At 38.2% G+C, this 16,607-nt stretch overlaps 1 protein-coding gene across 1 annotated transcript in view; it reads right to left on the minus strand.

Annotated features, from left to right (window-relative positions):
• Positions 1-4,120: 4,120 nt before the first annotated feature.
• ipmkb (inositol polyphosphate multikinase b) overlaps positions 4,121-16,607 on the minus strand; it is an 84,170-nt gene continuing 71,683 nt past the window's right edge. Inside the window, exon 6 of the mRNA XM_052027735.1 lies at positions 4,121-9,628. Within this exon, the coding sequence (XP_051883695.1) occupies positions 8,997-9,628 (632 nt within the window). The 3' untranslated portion in view covers positions 4,121-8,996. The remainder of the gene's footprint in view (positions 9,629-16,607) is intronic.

The following is a 16,607-nucleotide window of genomic DNA, read 5'->3' on the forward strand; positions in this document are numbered from 1 at the left end:
TGGATCTGAGTCGACGGCCAGATCAGCCATGATCTTATTGAATGGCGGAGCAGGCTCGACAGGCCAGACGGCCTACTCCCACTCCTATTTCTTATGCATGTTGCAAATAGAGTTGCTGGAAGCCAAAATACTAATTTGACCAGCCAATTCAAAGACTACTTGTATGTTGGATCATTAAATTGTTTTCTTAAAAAAAAACAATGGAGGAAAATATTCAGTATTTTGATGCTGCTGATAGACTGCATCCAGGTGCAAAGCTGTCTTTAGTAGGACAAGGAGGGGTTAATCTTCTGAAAGGGTATAGGTAATTTTCACTTCAAAGTGCCACGCAAATAGCTTGATAGCTATATTTTAAAATAAGCAATGTACCTATTCAGTATTTTGGTGAAGACAAATCAATGATTGCCCACATCTATTCGCAAGCTCTAAATTAGCCTGCAGTGTTTGATTTATCTTATCAATAATGGTAAGTGAAAGTGACTGAGGATAAATTGACCAAAAGCTACATTGATCAGTCTAATTATAACTCACGGTTCTGCCATGCATTGAGAATTTCTGAGTGCTTCACTAATTAAACATGAAGATTATTCAAAGCAATGTTCTTAGTTTATGCTGAGAATTTTAACAGTTATAGTTGGAAACCATCGTCAGGTAAGATGATTTAAGATTTAAGTGGAAACGAATAATAAATGTAAAGCCTCCCACAGGGGAGGTAAGAATATATTTTTGGTAGCATTTTTATGGTTTAGAATACATTAAAAAGTGATGGAAGCAAATGTATTAATAATTTCTAACAGATAATTGAATATATATTTGAAAAAAATCATAGGATCGGAGGAATAGAGTGGTGTGCAGAACTAACTAGCCAAATCATTGAAGAGCTTCTACAGGCATAATGAGCTCAATGGCTCCTTTTTGTGCCGTGCTATTCATTAACAATATTCATTAATGTAGTTTTCTCTTATAAAGCTATTTTTATATTAGCCATTATTTCAAGAACTTCCAATCTATATGGATTATTATTTTAAGAAGCTTTCCAAATTCATGAAGGGAACCATTAATTGTACACCCAAGTTAGAATCCCCATTTTGGAATTGGAATTGGTTTATTATTGTCACATGTACCAAGGTACAGTGAAAAACCTGTTTTGCATACCATCCATACAGATCATTTCATTGCAACAGTGCATTGAGGTAGTACAAGGGAAAACAATAACAGAATGCAGAATAAAGTGTTACAGTTACAGAGAAAGTGCAGGCAGACAAAAGGTGCAAGGCCATAACAAAGTAATTGTGAGGTCAAGAGTCCATCTAATCGTACTAGGGGACTGTTCAATAATCTTATAACAGTGGGATAGAAGCTGTCCTTGAGCCTGGTGGTACATGCTTTCAGGCATTTGTATCTTCTGCCTGATTTTGGTGGGGGGAAAAGAGAGAACATCCATTTCTGTACCAATCAGACAAAACCATGGAATACCAACTTATAGCTGATATCTAAAAGACCCTCATGTAGAAAATAAGCCAATGATATACCAAGCACTCTAATCCTGGTTTAGCCCTTTGCAATATATCGGTCTTGGGAACTCCATAACTGGAGGATATAGTGGCCTCAGAGTTTCAAACCCAAGTGAAAATATATTTCCCCATGGTGTCAATGTGGTGCAGGTTTACAAGATCAATTCCTGGGCTGAGGATGCTGACCGGCAAAAAGTGATTGAAGCATGGGCTATGCTCACCTTTTTTAAAAAAAATGCAAGATGATCTCATTGAGATGAACATATTTGGAGAAGGCCTGGCTGAATAGATGATGAGAAGCTGGTTCCTCTCAGTGAAATAGAGTGCATACTCAGAATAAGCCATCCAGGACTGAGGTGAGTAATTTCTTTATGCATGAAGTTGCAAAACTTTGAAATCTACCACCTCAGTTGTTAAGTACATTCAAGGCTGAAATCAATAGATTTTTGAACATTACGAGGATCATGGTGATCTGACAGTCAAAGTGGAATTTGAAGCACAGGCCTTTGTTGAACATGGAGCAGGTTCACGAGATGGTCTGGCTTAATTCTGCCTCCTTTTCCTACATTTGAAAAGTTAATTAAAAATTGTTTCCCTAATTCCAATCAGAAAGAACATGTTAACATGATAAGCTGCTCAACTAGCTTGATTACATCACAGCTATAGACACTCATGATCACTTTAGTTTGCTGCTGACAGTGCATGCATAAGAAGAAGGGAAGGATGACCAGAGATAGCTCAATATTTATGAGTGCTTTTCATGGTCAGCAGGAGGTGCTGTCACCTTACCACTGATTGCATGTTCCATTCTTTTACTGTTGGCCTGCAATATAATGTGTCATCATTACAAAGTTAATATCCATTAATCAGTAACTTAAGCATTGTGTAAGGAGTAACTCATATGGACAATATGTGGAGCATGATCAACTTTAAATAACACCTTGTTTTTTTTTAAATGTTTCTACACAGCTTGGTGAGGAATAAGATTTTGATTTGATTATTGCTTTCTGAGAGGTGCATGATTCACACAAACTTTCTCCTTATTTTATATCAAATATGGCTTTTGAACACATTTCTAAACATGAGCTGGATAATGAAGCAAAGGTCCAGTATTTGCATTCCAGATTATGTGTGAACATAAGAATGTTAAATCGAAAATTAAACATCCATATTCAATTCTACTTTGTGCCAGACAAAAATTGTGTCTTAGTTTTTATTCAAATAGGAAAAAAATCACTTTAAACAACGGGCTTTTTTTTAAGCTGATAGGACAATGCTGTCTTCATTTAAAATTAAGCAGGGATAATCCATTAAGTCATTTAAAAGATGCTTAATAAAAAAACTGTGTGTGTGTGTGTGTGTGTGTGTGTGGTGGGTGCAGAAAAAACAAACGTCTTGAAACGTGATTAAACATTGAATATTGATGAGACCTAAGTTCCTTTTAAACATTTTCTTCTCACTGTCACTAATTGTCTTCAATCCCTGCACAATCTACATATCCTGATCCTCAACTCCATCCCCCTTTGCCTACTATGAAGCCAAAGCAGACTATTTACTGCATTCAGATCTCATTTGACCTGACGTTGTTTTCAAATCCCTCCAGGGCCTTACCCCCATCTACACTTTCAACCTTACAAGTCTCCTATTTCTGTGATTCTAACCTCTCGTGCCTCCATCACTGGTAGCTATGCCTTGAACCGCAATAGATCCTCAGCTTTGGAATTTACTCTCTAAACCCCTGATGATGCTCCTTAAAATTTATCCTTTTGATCAAGTTTTTGCTTGCCTGAGCTGATGTCGTGTCTTGATGTCAAATGATCTTTGAAGCATGAGGCTCCTGGAACATTTTGTTATGCGTAGGGAGAAAGTAGATCAGTTAAAATCTCAGCGTGATGGAATGACTCTTGAAATAGCATATGCTTTAAAAAAAACCAAAATACTTTCAGGTGATACAAATATAACATACTGATACCTATGCAGGTTTGAATGTTTAAAAATCAGATTTAACAAGCTGAGGTTTCCAGAACATCAAACACAACTTCAGATTCTGAATTTTTGACAACTACGGTATTCAAATAGGTTGAAATTTCAACAAGTCCAATAGGTAACTAACATTGTGACAGAAAGGCCACCAGCTGATCAACTCACAAAGCTGAATGTCTTGTCCCGCCTGTGTGTTGAAGCAAACTGGATGGGTCATGATTGATCAGGCAGCAGAAGAATTTAAGAAAGCTGTTAGAAATACCATTTTTCTGAGTTCTTGGTGCAGTCACAGGGTTTTGTCTTTGCTTAAGGAAATATTCCACACTAAAGAATTGTGGGAACTACAGCAAGTATATAAACAACACAATAAATAAAAACCATCACAACCAGTCGTTCACAATATACAAATAAAATGATCAGTCAGTGTCCCTTAACCATTGGCGTCCATACTACTTCCTCCACCTATAGGCAAAGACACTACCTGATGTGAATAAAGCTATGCAAAATGATAAGCAATGAAGATCAGGCCAGTATACAGCTATTTCAGAATTCTTTTCAACTGACCCTTCCATTTTATTGTACTTGTTACTTTTGGATGCAAGAGATGACAAATTCAAGCCACGTTGTTTACAGAAAGTTTATTAGTAATTCCATTTCTGCCAAATATACAGCTATGTAAATTATCTAAATATCTTTTCATCATATTAAATTACAAAATTAAGCAATCTTTCAGTTAGTACTTTTGATTCCTCTGTAAAATAGCACCCATACATATCAGCAATTACCCCTGCATTCCAGATGTAGCAAAACAAGTTATGCATATAACTCACAATCAAAACAAAGATATTATATTAGAAGATAGATTAGTCAGACTGAGACACATTATGTATGATTGATTATAAATTACCACAGTAAATAAATGTGCATTTGCTGCTTTTCTGATACTTTCATACTAATTCCAGCATCATTTCCCATATTACTAAAGTGTCTGTGTGCACGCTCACTAACAAAAGGGGGCAATATTACCACTTGTTGGCCCAATTCAGCTGGAGTTAAAATTATACTTTATCTTAAACTGAGGGAACACATTTTCCAAATGCTCCTGTGAAAAGTCATAATTTATCCAAGTTTTCAGACAAGTGATTTTTGTTTTTACTAAATAAACTGGAAATTATGACAGATGAATTTTGCATTAACTTACACAAATTTTGTTTGAAATGTTTTAAGAAGTTTGAAATTTATGCAATAGCTGATCTCACAAAGAATGGTGAGTATATCGTCCTGTGCTCAAATTTAATGTCCAGTCTTGATAGGTCAACGTTAAGAAAGAAAGTTATGTTCATTTCACATGACAATGAATTCCTCATTTTATTGGGATTGCAGTGGGGAGAGGATGTCACTCACAACTTGCTCTCAAACCCACAGATCCCACCAAGGCTGCACTCTGAACTCAGCATCTGAATTAAAGCAATTTAAGTTAGCAACCTTGTTTCACAGTTCTCTGGTACACTGCAGAAGGCTACCATTTGCAACAAGTTGAGCAGAAATTAAGCTTTGGGTCTGGTCCATGTACCATTCTCTATTTGATGCCATGCTTCATTACAAACGATAGGTGTGCACTAATGAAAATGGCAACCCATTTTCACCTCAGTCCTCTCTCAGTATGCAGTTTCAGTGTAAAATCTGTCACATTTGTATTCAATATTGGTTTAAACAAAAATAAGTATACATGAAACAGTACAATAAGCATTGAATAATTTGAACAGGGACTAATTTAATCAAGATTGTCTGTGAGAATTGATAATTTTGAGTTAATTTCATCAAAAGACAAGAAATTAAGGTGTATTAAATATGAAACTCCAAATATTGTGTAGCCAGTCAAAATATGCCATATAACCTACATTTTACATATAATTGCATTAAGTACTTTTCAGCTTTCCAAACACAGCATTTTTAACAAGTCAAATATACATACATTATCCTTTTTTAACAAAACAAACATATTTCATAATTTTAATTTCTTAGCAACTCTGCATCTTGAAAGAATACTAAATAATTCCATTTTGTTCACTGCAAAGCTGTCTGTAATATTAATGACACTGAAGGAATGCCTCACAAGACATTTTAAGGGTGCTGATTTTCTGAGTGGCGAAGTTCACACTTGGTAAAGCTTTTCTACCATTTCATCAACTGAATACAAGAATGCCAAATGCAGAATTTCTGGCACAGCAGCAGCCACTGATGAACATGTTATGACCGCAACTGTTCAAATATTTTAAAGTTTTCTGTAACAGTAGCAGAAGGAAAACAGCCTTAGAATGGATGTTTTGCTCACTGCAGGAAAGTTTTTATGGAGAAGTTCAATTGTTTTTATACAAACCTTTGATCTGGGGACAAAAACGTATCGGACTCAAGGATGCTAAGTGGAAGAAAATCTATTTTTTTCAGATAAGCGTGCGAGCAGATGTAGAGCCACAAAAATCCTACTATATTTAATCATCTTCAAAGTAAAAAGTGAGTTGGGTTACAAAATCCCCATTCATGTAAAATACACCACATCCAGTATAGAAGTAAAATTTCAGTAGTTGTTTGGTGGAATTTGTAAATAATTTTCTATAATTTAGAGGTTGCATTGTATACTTGGTTCCAATAAAACCTGTAGTCCAAAGTACAAGGCTTAAAACAAATGAGTTAATCCAAGATAATGGATGAGAATGTTTACTGGCACTTAATTACACATTTCCTATGCTTCTTAAACTTGCTTTGAACAATATGACCCTGAAGAGCAAAACACAAAGAAATACAGTGATATTACTTGCATAATAGACCATTATGAGATGATAAAAAGCATCATTTGAAATCCTTAAATGAATGGAATATATTCCTACAGATAAAAGGGTATAACAGAAAGACCAACAGGTGTTGGCTAAGTGAACCCTTTCTTCAGCCATCTATCTCCTTGATAATGTTAATTCAATCAGCTGTAAATTCATTGGGAATCATAATTCTGAATTATTATAAATTGAACTCAAGCAATTATGTTATGCATTAAGCTGAGGTCATCAAATTATCAATTTTAAAAATGAGGCAACTAAATCAGGGAATGTTTCATTTTAAACAGAATTGAAAGGATATTTCAAAAAGCTTTCTTTTCGTAAAAAACGCCCAAGCTTGTCCATCAGGATTTCCTACAGGATCAATCCAAAAGGTGATATCTTCACAACTCACCAGCCCCTGGTCAAGCTTACAGCAAGCAAAAGGTCCAATTCCCGACTACAAATTGGTGAATGAATTGGCTGGGATAGTTGGAAGTTGGCGGGGAAGGTGGGGTGGGGGCTGAAATCAACATTAAAAGAAATATAAAAATCAATAAAATCAGTAGCGGAGCAAACAAAATTAAGTGAGAAAAGTAATTAAAACCTGTTGATATTCCCAATATAGCATTTTGTAGCAGCATTTCTTATACTCAACTGATTGGATAAAAAAATAATTGAAATTATGTGTTTTATTTTACAAAAAAAAACCCTGCACTTTCCATTTTCTCACCTTTCACCCACCACTCAATTTGGATGCCCATTGTTGTTCAGAGGAACTTACCACTCTAAGAGTGTTTTGTTCTGCCTTTAATTGAATAACGTGGATGATTTGATCTTAAACACTAAGAGAAGGTAATTATTAATTATTTTTTGAAGCCTGGATAAATAGTCAATAGTTCAAAGGGATGTAGTATGTTCTATAAGAAATGTACAGCTGAATTATGTAAACCTCTGTTAACAAACATACAAAAAAGCATAGTTTACAATTAAAAAATATTTCAGAAATAACTTTGTTTTTAGAAAAAGCACACATTATTTGGTAAATACATTTAAATGACTAACATAATCTCCACATGCATTATTCACTTGTACCACATTTAACTCCACTGCCACAGTTAATGTCACAAAATTCACCTCATGAACCCTGGCAAAGTGATAGCAATTAAATCATTAAAAAGCTTTAAAAATACATTGATAGTATATGGGTCTGTGCAAATGTAAATGGTAAATGAAAGGAACACAAAGTTTCAATATCTAGTGCATTTTTAAGAACTACAAAAAAATGTTTGCATTTTAGTGCCTGTGTTATTCTGAAATACCATCTTGACCAGTGCCAATAATTTGGCTATTTTTTAATTTAGTAAAAGTTTATCAAATAGTTCCCACCATCCAATTGTAAATATTGAAATGAAGCAGGCCATCCAATTAGTAAGGATGAGGGCCATCTGATTGGAGTCACAAGTCAGTCATGGGTACATAAATATTTTGTGCAAGTGCAGTTGCTTGTTCACTTACAGACAAGTCAAAGAGACTATTAGTTATTGATCCCCTAAGTTAGTGTTCATGTTATGAAAGTTCTTAGACACATGGTTAGCCTAACACAACAACAATTGCCAAAGTGCCAGTTTTATAAAAGGTAAATCCCAACACACCTTAGCCCAGAGGCTAACGAGAGGAAACACAATCAATAACTCAGTAAACCGAGTGTTCAAAAGATAACTTTGGAAGTAATTCATTGGATATAGCACTTCTAGCACATAGCAAAGGGGTCATGAACAAGTCAAAGCATGCTCATTCCGAAGGGAAGTAAGCATTGGGACTACGAGTGATTAAAATTTTGGTGGAGTATTTTTTTTAAAAGTTACAAGTTGAACTTCAACAGAAGGCCTGCAGGTGGATGGCCTGCACCACAAAGTATTCTGTCTTCTCCTCCCTCATCTTAGCTTCTGGACCACCAACAGACTTAAAAAAAAGGAAAGCAGCTTAAATCTGCTTAACATGCATGTGTTGCTCCAGACAGCAGAAAATCTTTGCCAATGGGTAACCAGGTGACTCACTGGTGATATTTTGCATTAGCTTTCATTACATTCATAAATTAACAAGCCATTGCAACACTCCATGGATTTCAGCTGAACGCATCAGAGACAATTGACATTTTCTATTAAACATTTTATACGAATTGCAAGAATTCAACTGTAAAAAAAGGCTAGTAAAATACACATCTCCAGAAAAGTGGCAGCAACATCCCCAAAACAATCGTAAGTCTGACTAACCTGGTCTTCACTGAAGATAGAATTATCCCATAGGCACAAATTCCATGCCTAGGATTGGCAGGCAGTTGGTTATGTATCTGAAAAACCAATTACCATCACTGAAGTCTGTGGGTTTGTTACAAACAGCGGGAACTCATAAATTTCCTTGTCAGTAGTTACTAGGCTTGAGCTGCCCTCTGCAGGCTTTTGGACCTGTTTCAGCGGCTGTCAATGATGAGTTGGTAAATTTTCCTGAGCTATTATAAACATCAAATCAATCACAAGAAGTACTGTACAGTGAAAAGGGCATACAGTACACCTGGAATCACATTATAAACAAAAAATGATGGATCAGAACTTGTGCAGAAATCAATATAATTCCCCCGCATTTATTTCCTTGCCTACAATTCACCCACCAAAAATTAAAAAAATTAATCATCCAGCATATTTTGTAATACACTGATTAAGTGTTTCAGCCCATATATATACTCCTCATCTTTTGTGTTGCTAGGAAACACATGTGCAAAGTCTATCATTCTTACAGCAACCTCTGGAGGCTCTGGAAGCATGCTAGATGTATGAATGAAATCTTTCTCCAATTGTTTTATTTCATTGCCATTTGGCTGACCAGGTGAAATGAGAGTTAAGCATTTGCATATGCCATGGTCTTGTTCTGTGTTCTTCAGCTGTAGTGGGACCACACTTTGATGTGCCCTGAAGCAGCCCTTCCTGTGAAGTGCATACATATTGGAGAGGCTTTGACCAACCGAGGTTTCCACCATTCCATTCTCAGTAGAGCCCATCACGTGAATGTTGTTGTTGTATTCCATCAATTCTCCAGTCCGCTTTATACCCTTTGGTGCTGCTGGTTTGTAGGGCATATGACTGTCACCTGTTGCTGTCAGCTCAGATGATCCTTCATAAACAAACAGTAAGGAGCTTGCATAGAAACAGAGCTTACTTTGCCTCTCAAACCACTGCAGTATTTTTTCAATCTCTTGAATACTTGAAGCTACAGCATCCTTCCTCAAATAGCTTCCATTGTGGAAGAATTTAGACAGGCCTACAAAAAGACAAGCAAAACATAATCCTTGTAAGTAAAGCATTGAACATCCACATCAAAATCTATATTCAATTTCTAATACTTTAAAATTGAAAACTAAATGAACAATGACATTGTGACAACAATACAAGCAGCAGTAGTGATTTTCATCATTTATGTCTACCTTCACTGACAGGTGGGTCCCAAGGCCTCCCAGTGCAAGGCGACATCGATGAAAAATTTCACCATCACCTTCAATGCGCCAGCAAAGCCTTTGTCAATCAAGGATAAGGATATTTGAAGACCAAGATCCCTAACCTGACAAAATTCATGGTCTATTTGGCAGCAGTGACCCCTGCCCTCCTACATGTTTCTGAAGCATGGACTTCCTACAGCAGGCATCTCAAAGCACTGGAAAATTACCAAGTGTCTCCAGTAAATCCTCCAAATTCACTGGAAGGAAAAGCAAACCAACATCAGTATCCTTTTCCAGACCACTATCCCCAGTACCGAGGCCCTAGCTTACTCACAGTAGGTTATACTGGGCAAGCCACGTCATTTGCAAGCTCCACACCAAACCCCTGAAAAAAACATTAGTCCAAGCTCTGTCATGGAAGCAAATTACCAGATAAACAGAAAAAGATTCAAGGATATTCTCAAAGTCTCCTTAAAGAAGTGCAACATTCACACAGACCCCTGGGAATCTCTGTCCATGACAGGATGGTACTGTGAACCTCAAAACCATGTATTTGGAGCACACAAAAAGCCCTGCATGAGCTGCAGGGGGAGCACACCACCTCAAAAACCAACCATCAACGAGCATCCACCTTCTGCCCCATCTGAGGTCAAGTCTGTCAGTTCTCACTTTGGACTCATTAGCCACCTCAGAACACCCAAAACTGGAGTGGAAGTCATCCTCGACCCCAAGGGACTGACCAAGAGGAATGCAAGCAGCAGAACCTGAAGTCATTACATGTAACAGGCAAAGTGAGCAAACCGGTAAGAAAAAGAGACTCACATTTACTATGTCTTTTATAACCCCAGGATTTCCCAAAGCTCTTGCAGTCAAAGATGTTCTTGTAATGTTTACCTCACACCAAAATCCTATAAACAGCAATGTTATAATCAACAGATAATAGAATCATAGAGTTGTACAGCACAGAACTGTTCCTTTGGCCTCGCCGCCTTGATGACAACCGTCATGTCTATCTATACTAATCCTACTAACCTCCATTAATTCCATATCCCTCTATGCCTTGCTCATTCCAGATGCCTCTGAAATGATGTTACTATTTCTGCCTCCACAGCTTCTCTGGCAGCTCATTCCTGATACCAACTACTCTTGAAAAATTTACCCCTCAGATCCCCTTTAAATCTCTTCCGTCACCTTAAACTGATGTCATCTAGTTTTATGCACCCTTGCCACGGAAAACAAGGGTCATCTCCCCAATCATTGCCCCTCATAATTTTATACACCTTCATCATGTCACCTCTCAGCCTCCCTCTCTCCAGGAAAAACAGACCCAGCCTATCCAATCTCTAATTATAACTCAAGCCCTCCAGACAATAGCCTTGTGAATCTTTTCTGCATCCTCTCTTGCTTAATCATGTTTCCTGTAGTATGATGACCAGAACTGCACAATTTTCCAAGTGCAGTCTAACCAACATTTTGTCCATCTGTAACATGTAGTCCTAAATCTTATACTCAATGCCTCGGCCAGTGAAGGCAAGCATGCCATATGCCTTCTTTGCCACCCTGACACTTTCAGGAAACTATGTACATGCACCCCTATGTCTCTCTGTTCAACAACACTCCCTTGAGCCCTGCCATCACTATGTATATCATGTCCTGGTTTAACTTTCCAAAATGCAACATTTCGTACTTATCGGAGTTAAATTCCACCTGCCATTCCTTTGCCCATTTTCCCAATTGATCTAGACCCTGTTGTAACCTTTCCATTCTAGCACCAATTTTGGTGTCACCTGCATATATACAAATCATGCCACCAAATTAATATATACGACAAACAACAGGGGACCCAGCACTGATCTCTGCAGTACACCACTGGTCACAGGCCTGCAATCTAAAAAAAACACTCTACTACCACCATCTGCTTCCTACTACCAGGCCAATTTTGTATCCAATTGGCTAGCTCACCCTGGATCTCATGTGTTCTAATCCAGTGGTTTTCAACCTTTTTCATGCTGTGGCCCCCCAGAACATGTCCTTGTTAGATGGCGGACCCCCAAAGCCCACAAAATCAAACAATCGATAATTCATGCATACAACACTTAAATTACTGCACATAGGCCCTGTTGAAATAGTGACTATTTCAATCACCAATAATTACCAGCAGTGTCTTTCAGTGTTCAGTTCAATGTGAAGGTTGTGCCTGTTTTGCACTGCAGAGTTTGTCCAAACGTGGTGGTATGTGTGACAAACATACGTGTATGTCATCCTCAATATTCAGTCTTGATCTGTATTTGGTTTTCATGGCAGTGACTGCTGAAAATGCTATTTCGCACAAGTAAGTGGTTGCAAATGGTAACAGGACATTGACAGCTTTGCCGGACAGCAGTGGATACTCCTGGGAACATGTTATCCAGAACAACAGTGACATTCGGTTGAACTGCAAGCGCAAAGTCCTGTCAGATGACAGTTCAGCCAATTCTTCTTGTTCACGTCCAGTTAAATCAGTAAGCATGCATTCAAACGGATTTCGAATCCAATCAAACATGGTCGCGTCATCGTCGCTGAAATACTCATGGAAATAATGTGACAGCTGTTGAATATAGTTCAAAACGGTGCTCGCAATGGCCTCTGTCTTAGTCTCGTTCACTGTCAGAAAGTCAGCCAGCAATGGAAACATATCATAGACGCCTTGCTCGCATCTTCCCTTCCAGATACGGAGTTTTTTCTGGAAGGCATTGATTTTGTCATGCGTTTTCAGAACATTTGAGCCAGGTCCTTGCAATGATAGATTTAAGCTGTTCAAAATGTTGAAAATATCTGCAAGATAAGCTAATCTGGCAACCCACGTCTCATCTGTCAAGAACTGTGCCAATGATCTGTTACGCTCATTTAGAAAAATGAGCAGTTCATCTCACAATTCACATACACGCTGCACAACGCGGCCTCATGACAGCCATCTGACTTCTGTATGTAGCAACAAATGCTTATACTCGGCTTCCGTTTCACGGCATATGTTTTCAAACAAACGATGATTGAGCAGCCTGGCTTTGATAAAGTTAACAATTTTAATGCATGTGGAAAACACATCCACAAGATTTTCATCCATATCCTTTGCAGCCATAGCCTCATGGTGAATCATGCAGTGGGTTGTTGCTACATGTGGAGCTATTTCTTTCACTCGTGCGATTAGACCCGACTTCCGTCCCGTCATTGCAGCAGCACCATCGGTGCATACTCCAATACACTGTGTCCACGCCAATGGTACAAAAAAAAGTGTCAAGCACACGGAAAAGTTCTTTACTGGTTGTACGCCCTGGGAGCACCTTGCAAAACAAAAAGTCTTCCAAAGCCTCTCCTTCCCAGCAATATTGAACATAAACCAACAACTGCGCAGCACTGGCAACATCAGTACTTTCATCGAGCTGAATCGCAACTCTGACTTGCTGAAGACGTGCTATCAGCTGGCTCTGTATATCTTCCGCCATATCACCAATTCTTCTGCTTACTGTGTTATCAGACAGCAGAATGGCTTTCAGTTTTTGACTGGATTCTTTTCCCACTACAACTTCGCACATGTCTACTGCTGCAGCCAGTATAAGCTCTTCTCCAATTGTGTGAAGCTTTCTGGAACGTGCTATTAGTAATGCTACCAAATATGATGCGCGAAGAGCCTTCTCATTTACAGTGGCGCAGGCTGTCATTTTGCCTTTCCACTTGAGGTACAGCTTCCTTTTGCCGCTCAAAGTATTCTTTCGGCTTACTGACAATATCTGGATGCACTGTTGTTAAATGGCGCTTCAATTTTGCTGGTTTCATTGCATCGTTGGACAGTGTTTACAAACACACAATGCAGAAAGGTTGGTCGCATTTGCCCCCACTGCGATGAAGCCATATGAAATGTATTCTGGACCGTACTTGCGTTGTTTTCTCTTTCGGTCACTCCTATCCCCTTCGTCATCGGAATCTTCTGGTTTCTGGTCAGCTTTTCTCTTCAGAAATTTCTCCATACTCAGCAATACACACTGGACAGTTTAATTACTATTACTGATAAACAGAATTATCAAAACTAATCTAAAATTTACACGCTTGCGCACTTTTCGTTTAACATAAATGCACGGTAAGTAAGCAATATTATTAAGGCACACCAACAACATTACTCAGTCTTGCTAACACTACAGTGCACAACAGAATAGTAGTGAGTAGTAAATACTATTAACTACACAAATCGAATATTAAGCGACAGCTTACCAGAAGGGAACACCATCTAAGTCTCTAAGATTGTCGCCTATGACAGATAGAATAGATATGGCCAATTTTCTGAATAATGGAAAACTGGAGCAAGCAAGTAAGCTACGTCTTTGTAACAGGTCACTTTTCCATTTTTTTCTTGGCTTGCTCGTGGACCCCCTGACAACCCACCACGGACCCCCAGGGATCCGCGGACCACAGGTTGAAAACCTCTGTTCTAATCTTCCAGATCAGCCTACCATGTGGGACCTTGTAAAAGACCTTGCTAAGATCTATGTAGACAACATTTACCGCTTAGCCCTTGTTAATCCTCTTGGTCACCTCTTCAAAAAACTCAACCAAGTTCGTGAGGCATGATTTCCCACACATAAAGCCAGGTTGACTTATCCTCAACTTGTCGTTAACTTTGAAAATGCAAATAATTCTTGTTCCTAAGAATCCCTTCCAATAACTTTTCTGCCACTGATGCAAGACTCATCAGCCTGCAGTTCCCTGGCTTATCCTTGCTGCCCTTCTTAAATAAAAGCACACATTAGCTATCCTCCAGTCTTCTGGTAACTGACCTGTAACAAACGAAGTTATAAAAATCCCTGCCAAGGCCTCAGCAATCTCCTCCATTACTTTCCATGACATTCTGGGATACATCTGGCCAGGCCCTAGGTATTTACTCACATTTATCTGCTTCAGGACCTCCAACACTTCCTCCTTTGTAATGTTGATATGCTTCAGAATATTCTTGTTCCCTCCCCTGAACTCACTAGCTTCCATGTAAATACAGACAAGCAGTATTCATTTAAGACCTCATCCATTTCCTGCAGATCCATACATAGATCACCTCACTGATCCTTAAGGGGGCCTACTCTCTCCACAGCTACCTTTGTATTCTTAATATACCTACAGAATCTCTTAGGATTCTCCTTTACCTTATCTGCCAAGGATATCTCATGGCCCCTTTTTGCCTTCCTAATTTCTTGCTTAATTGTACTTCTACATCCCTTGTACCCCTCACTTGGTCCCAGCTGCCTACATCTGACATATGCCTCCATCTTTTTCCTGACCTGACCCTCAATATCCCTCATCAACCAACATTCTGCTCTGCTGATGTTATTTGAGGGATAAATAATCACAAGAACACAGGAAAACTCAACTGCTCTTCAAAGAATGCCATTGGATCTTTTAAGTTAGCTCTGCCAACATTGAATTTCAAGAAAAAGATTAACTGTGAGCTCTACATTTTTCCTCACTGGAACAAAATCCTCAGAATTCCTACTGAGAAGACTTCTCAGAGATAAGTTTATATTTATTTCAGTCAATGATGAGTCAATGTTCACTGCTGACTGAAAATTCTGGTCCACTATGCCCATCAAAACTGGCTCATGAATTAGGTTAGGTGCCTGGATTGGTAAAATTACATGGGGGTGGGGGAGAGGGGGAATTAAAAGGACATCCCCTACGATACAATATAGTATAAGCTAATTTTCCATTTTAAATAATGAAGTGCCCCATCCAATTCAGTACTGTGATCAATCCTGCAGCAAGAATCAAACAGCAAGGGATTAGATTGGAAACGTGGCTTAACTGACTTCCAAAGATATTATAAGATGAGGCCTGCTGGCAGGTTTGCACCTTGCCTTGAAGGATTCCTGCCAGCAGCCTCTAGAAATTTCTGCTGGGAGGATCACTGAGGTAGGTTTTCAATTTATTTTGAGGTCAATGGCAAAGTCTAACTGTAATATCCTGTTGGATTCTTCCTTTCCTATCCCAAGGCGTTGTCTTTATAGACTGGGTGCCCAAATGTCAACGATGGTGTATTTTCTAAGTGATTGAACAAATGAATAAAAATTATTAAAGCTAAGATTTTCACAACCTCCGGCGCGAAAAGCATCATTTTAGGAAAGATGCGATGAAATATTCCTCCCATTATACTAACAAGAAAATGCCTCCAAGCTGTCACTCCACATACAATAAATGAGCAAAACTTGCTCACAGTATACTGCCAGATGTTTCACAATTTAAGCAGTCAGCCTTTATTATTATCCTCATTGTAAGACTTCCTTGGTTCATGTTGCAACGAGCATTTGCCAATTAAAGCTGCATGCAAAAATTTATTACTGGAAAGATATTAAATTCAACATCTATATGTATTCAATTTTTTCATGCCGTTTAACTTATTTATTTACATGGTTTACAGGATACATCTTCAACACTTGATTTCCAGAATAAAAGATGTCATTTTTTGTAACTATAAAACTGAAAATAACTAAATGCAATAGAAAAACAGCCAAATCAATGAATGATTTAACTGTAAAGCCCTTATAAAGGTATGGTTAAGTGCCTCTTCCAACTCAAGGAATGCACATCTCATTTAACCAATCTACAGACTCACTTATCTCTAAGCACGACTTTACTGCAGTTCAATAAGGGAAATGGCAGTTTTATGCTTCGTTTTTCTTCATCTTTTTATGGCCATTAACTTAAGTAAATCTGTTTCATAGCTCATTGAGTACCATTTAGCTTCATTGCCTGGAGGGCAGTCAACTTTATATATACAAGTTGAAC

Source organism: Pristis pectinata, chromosome 12 (genome assembly GCF_009764475.1).
Source record: "Pristis pectinata isolate sPriPec2 chromosome 12, sPriPec2.1.pri, whole genome shotgun sequence".
NCBI lineage: Eukaryota > Metazoa > Chordata > Chondrichthyes > Rhinopristiformes > Pristidae > Pristis > Pristis pectinata.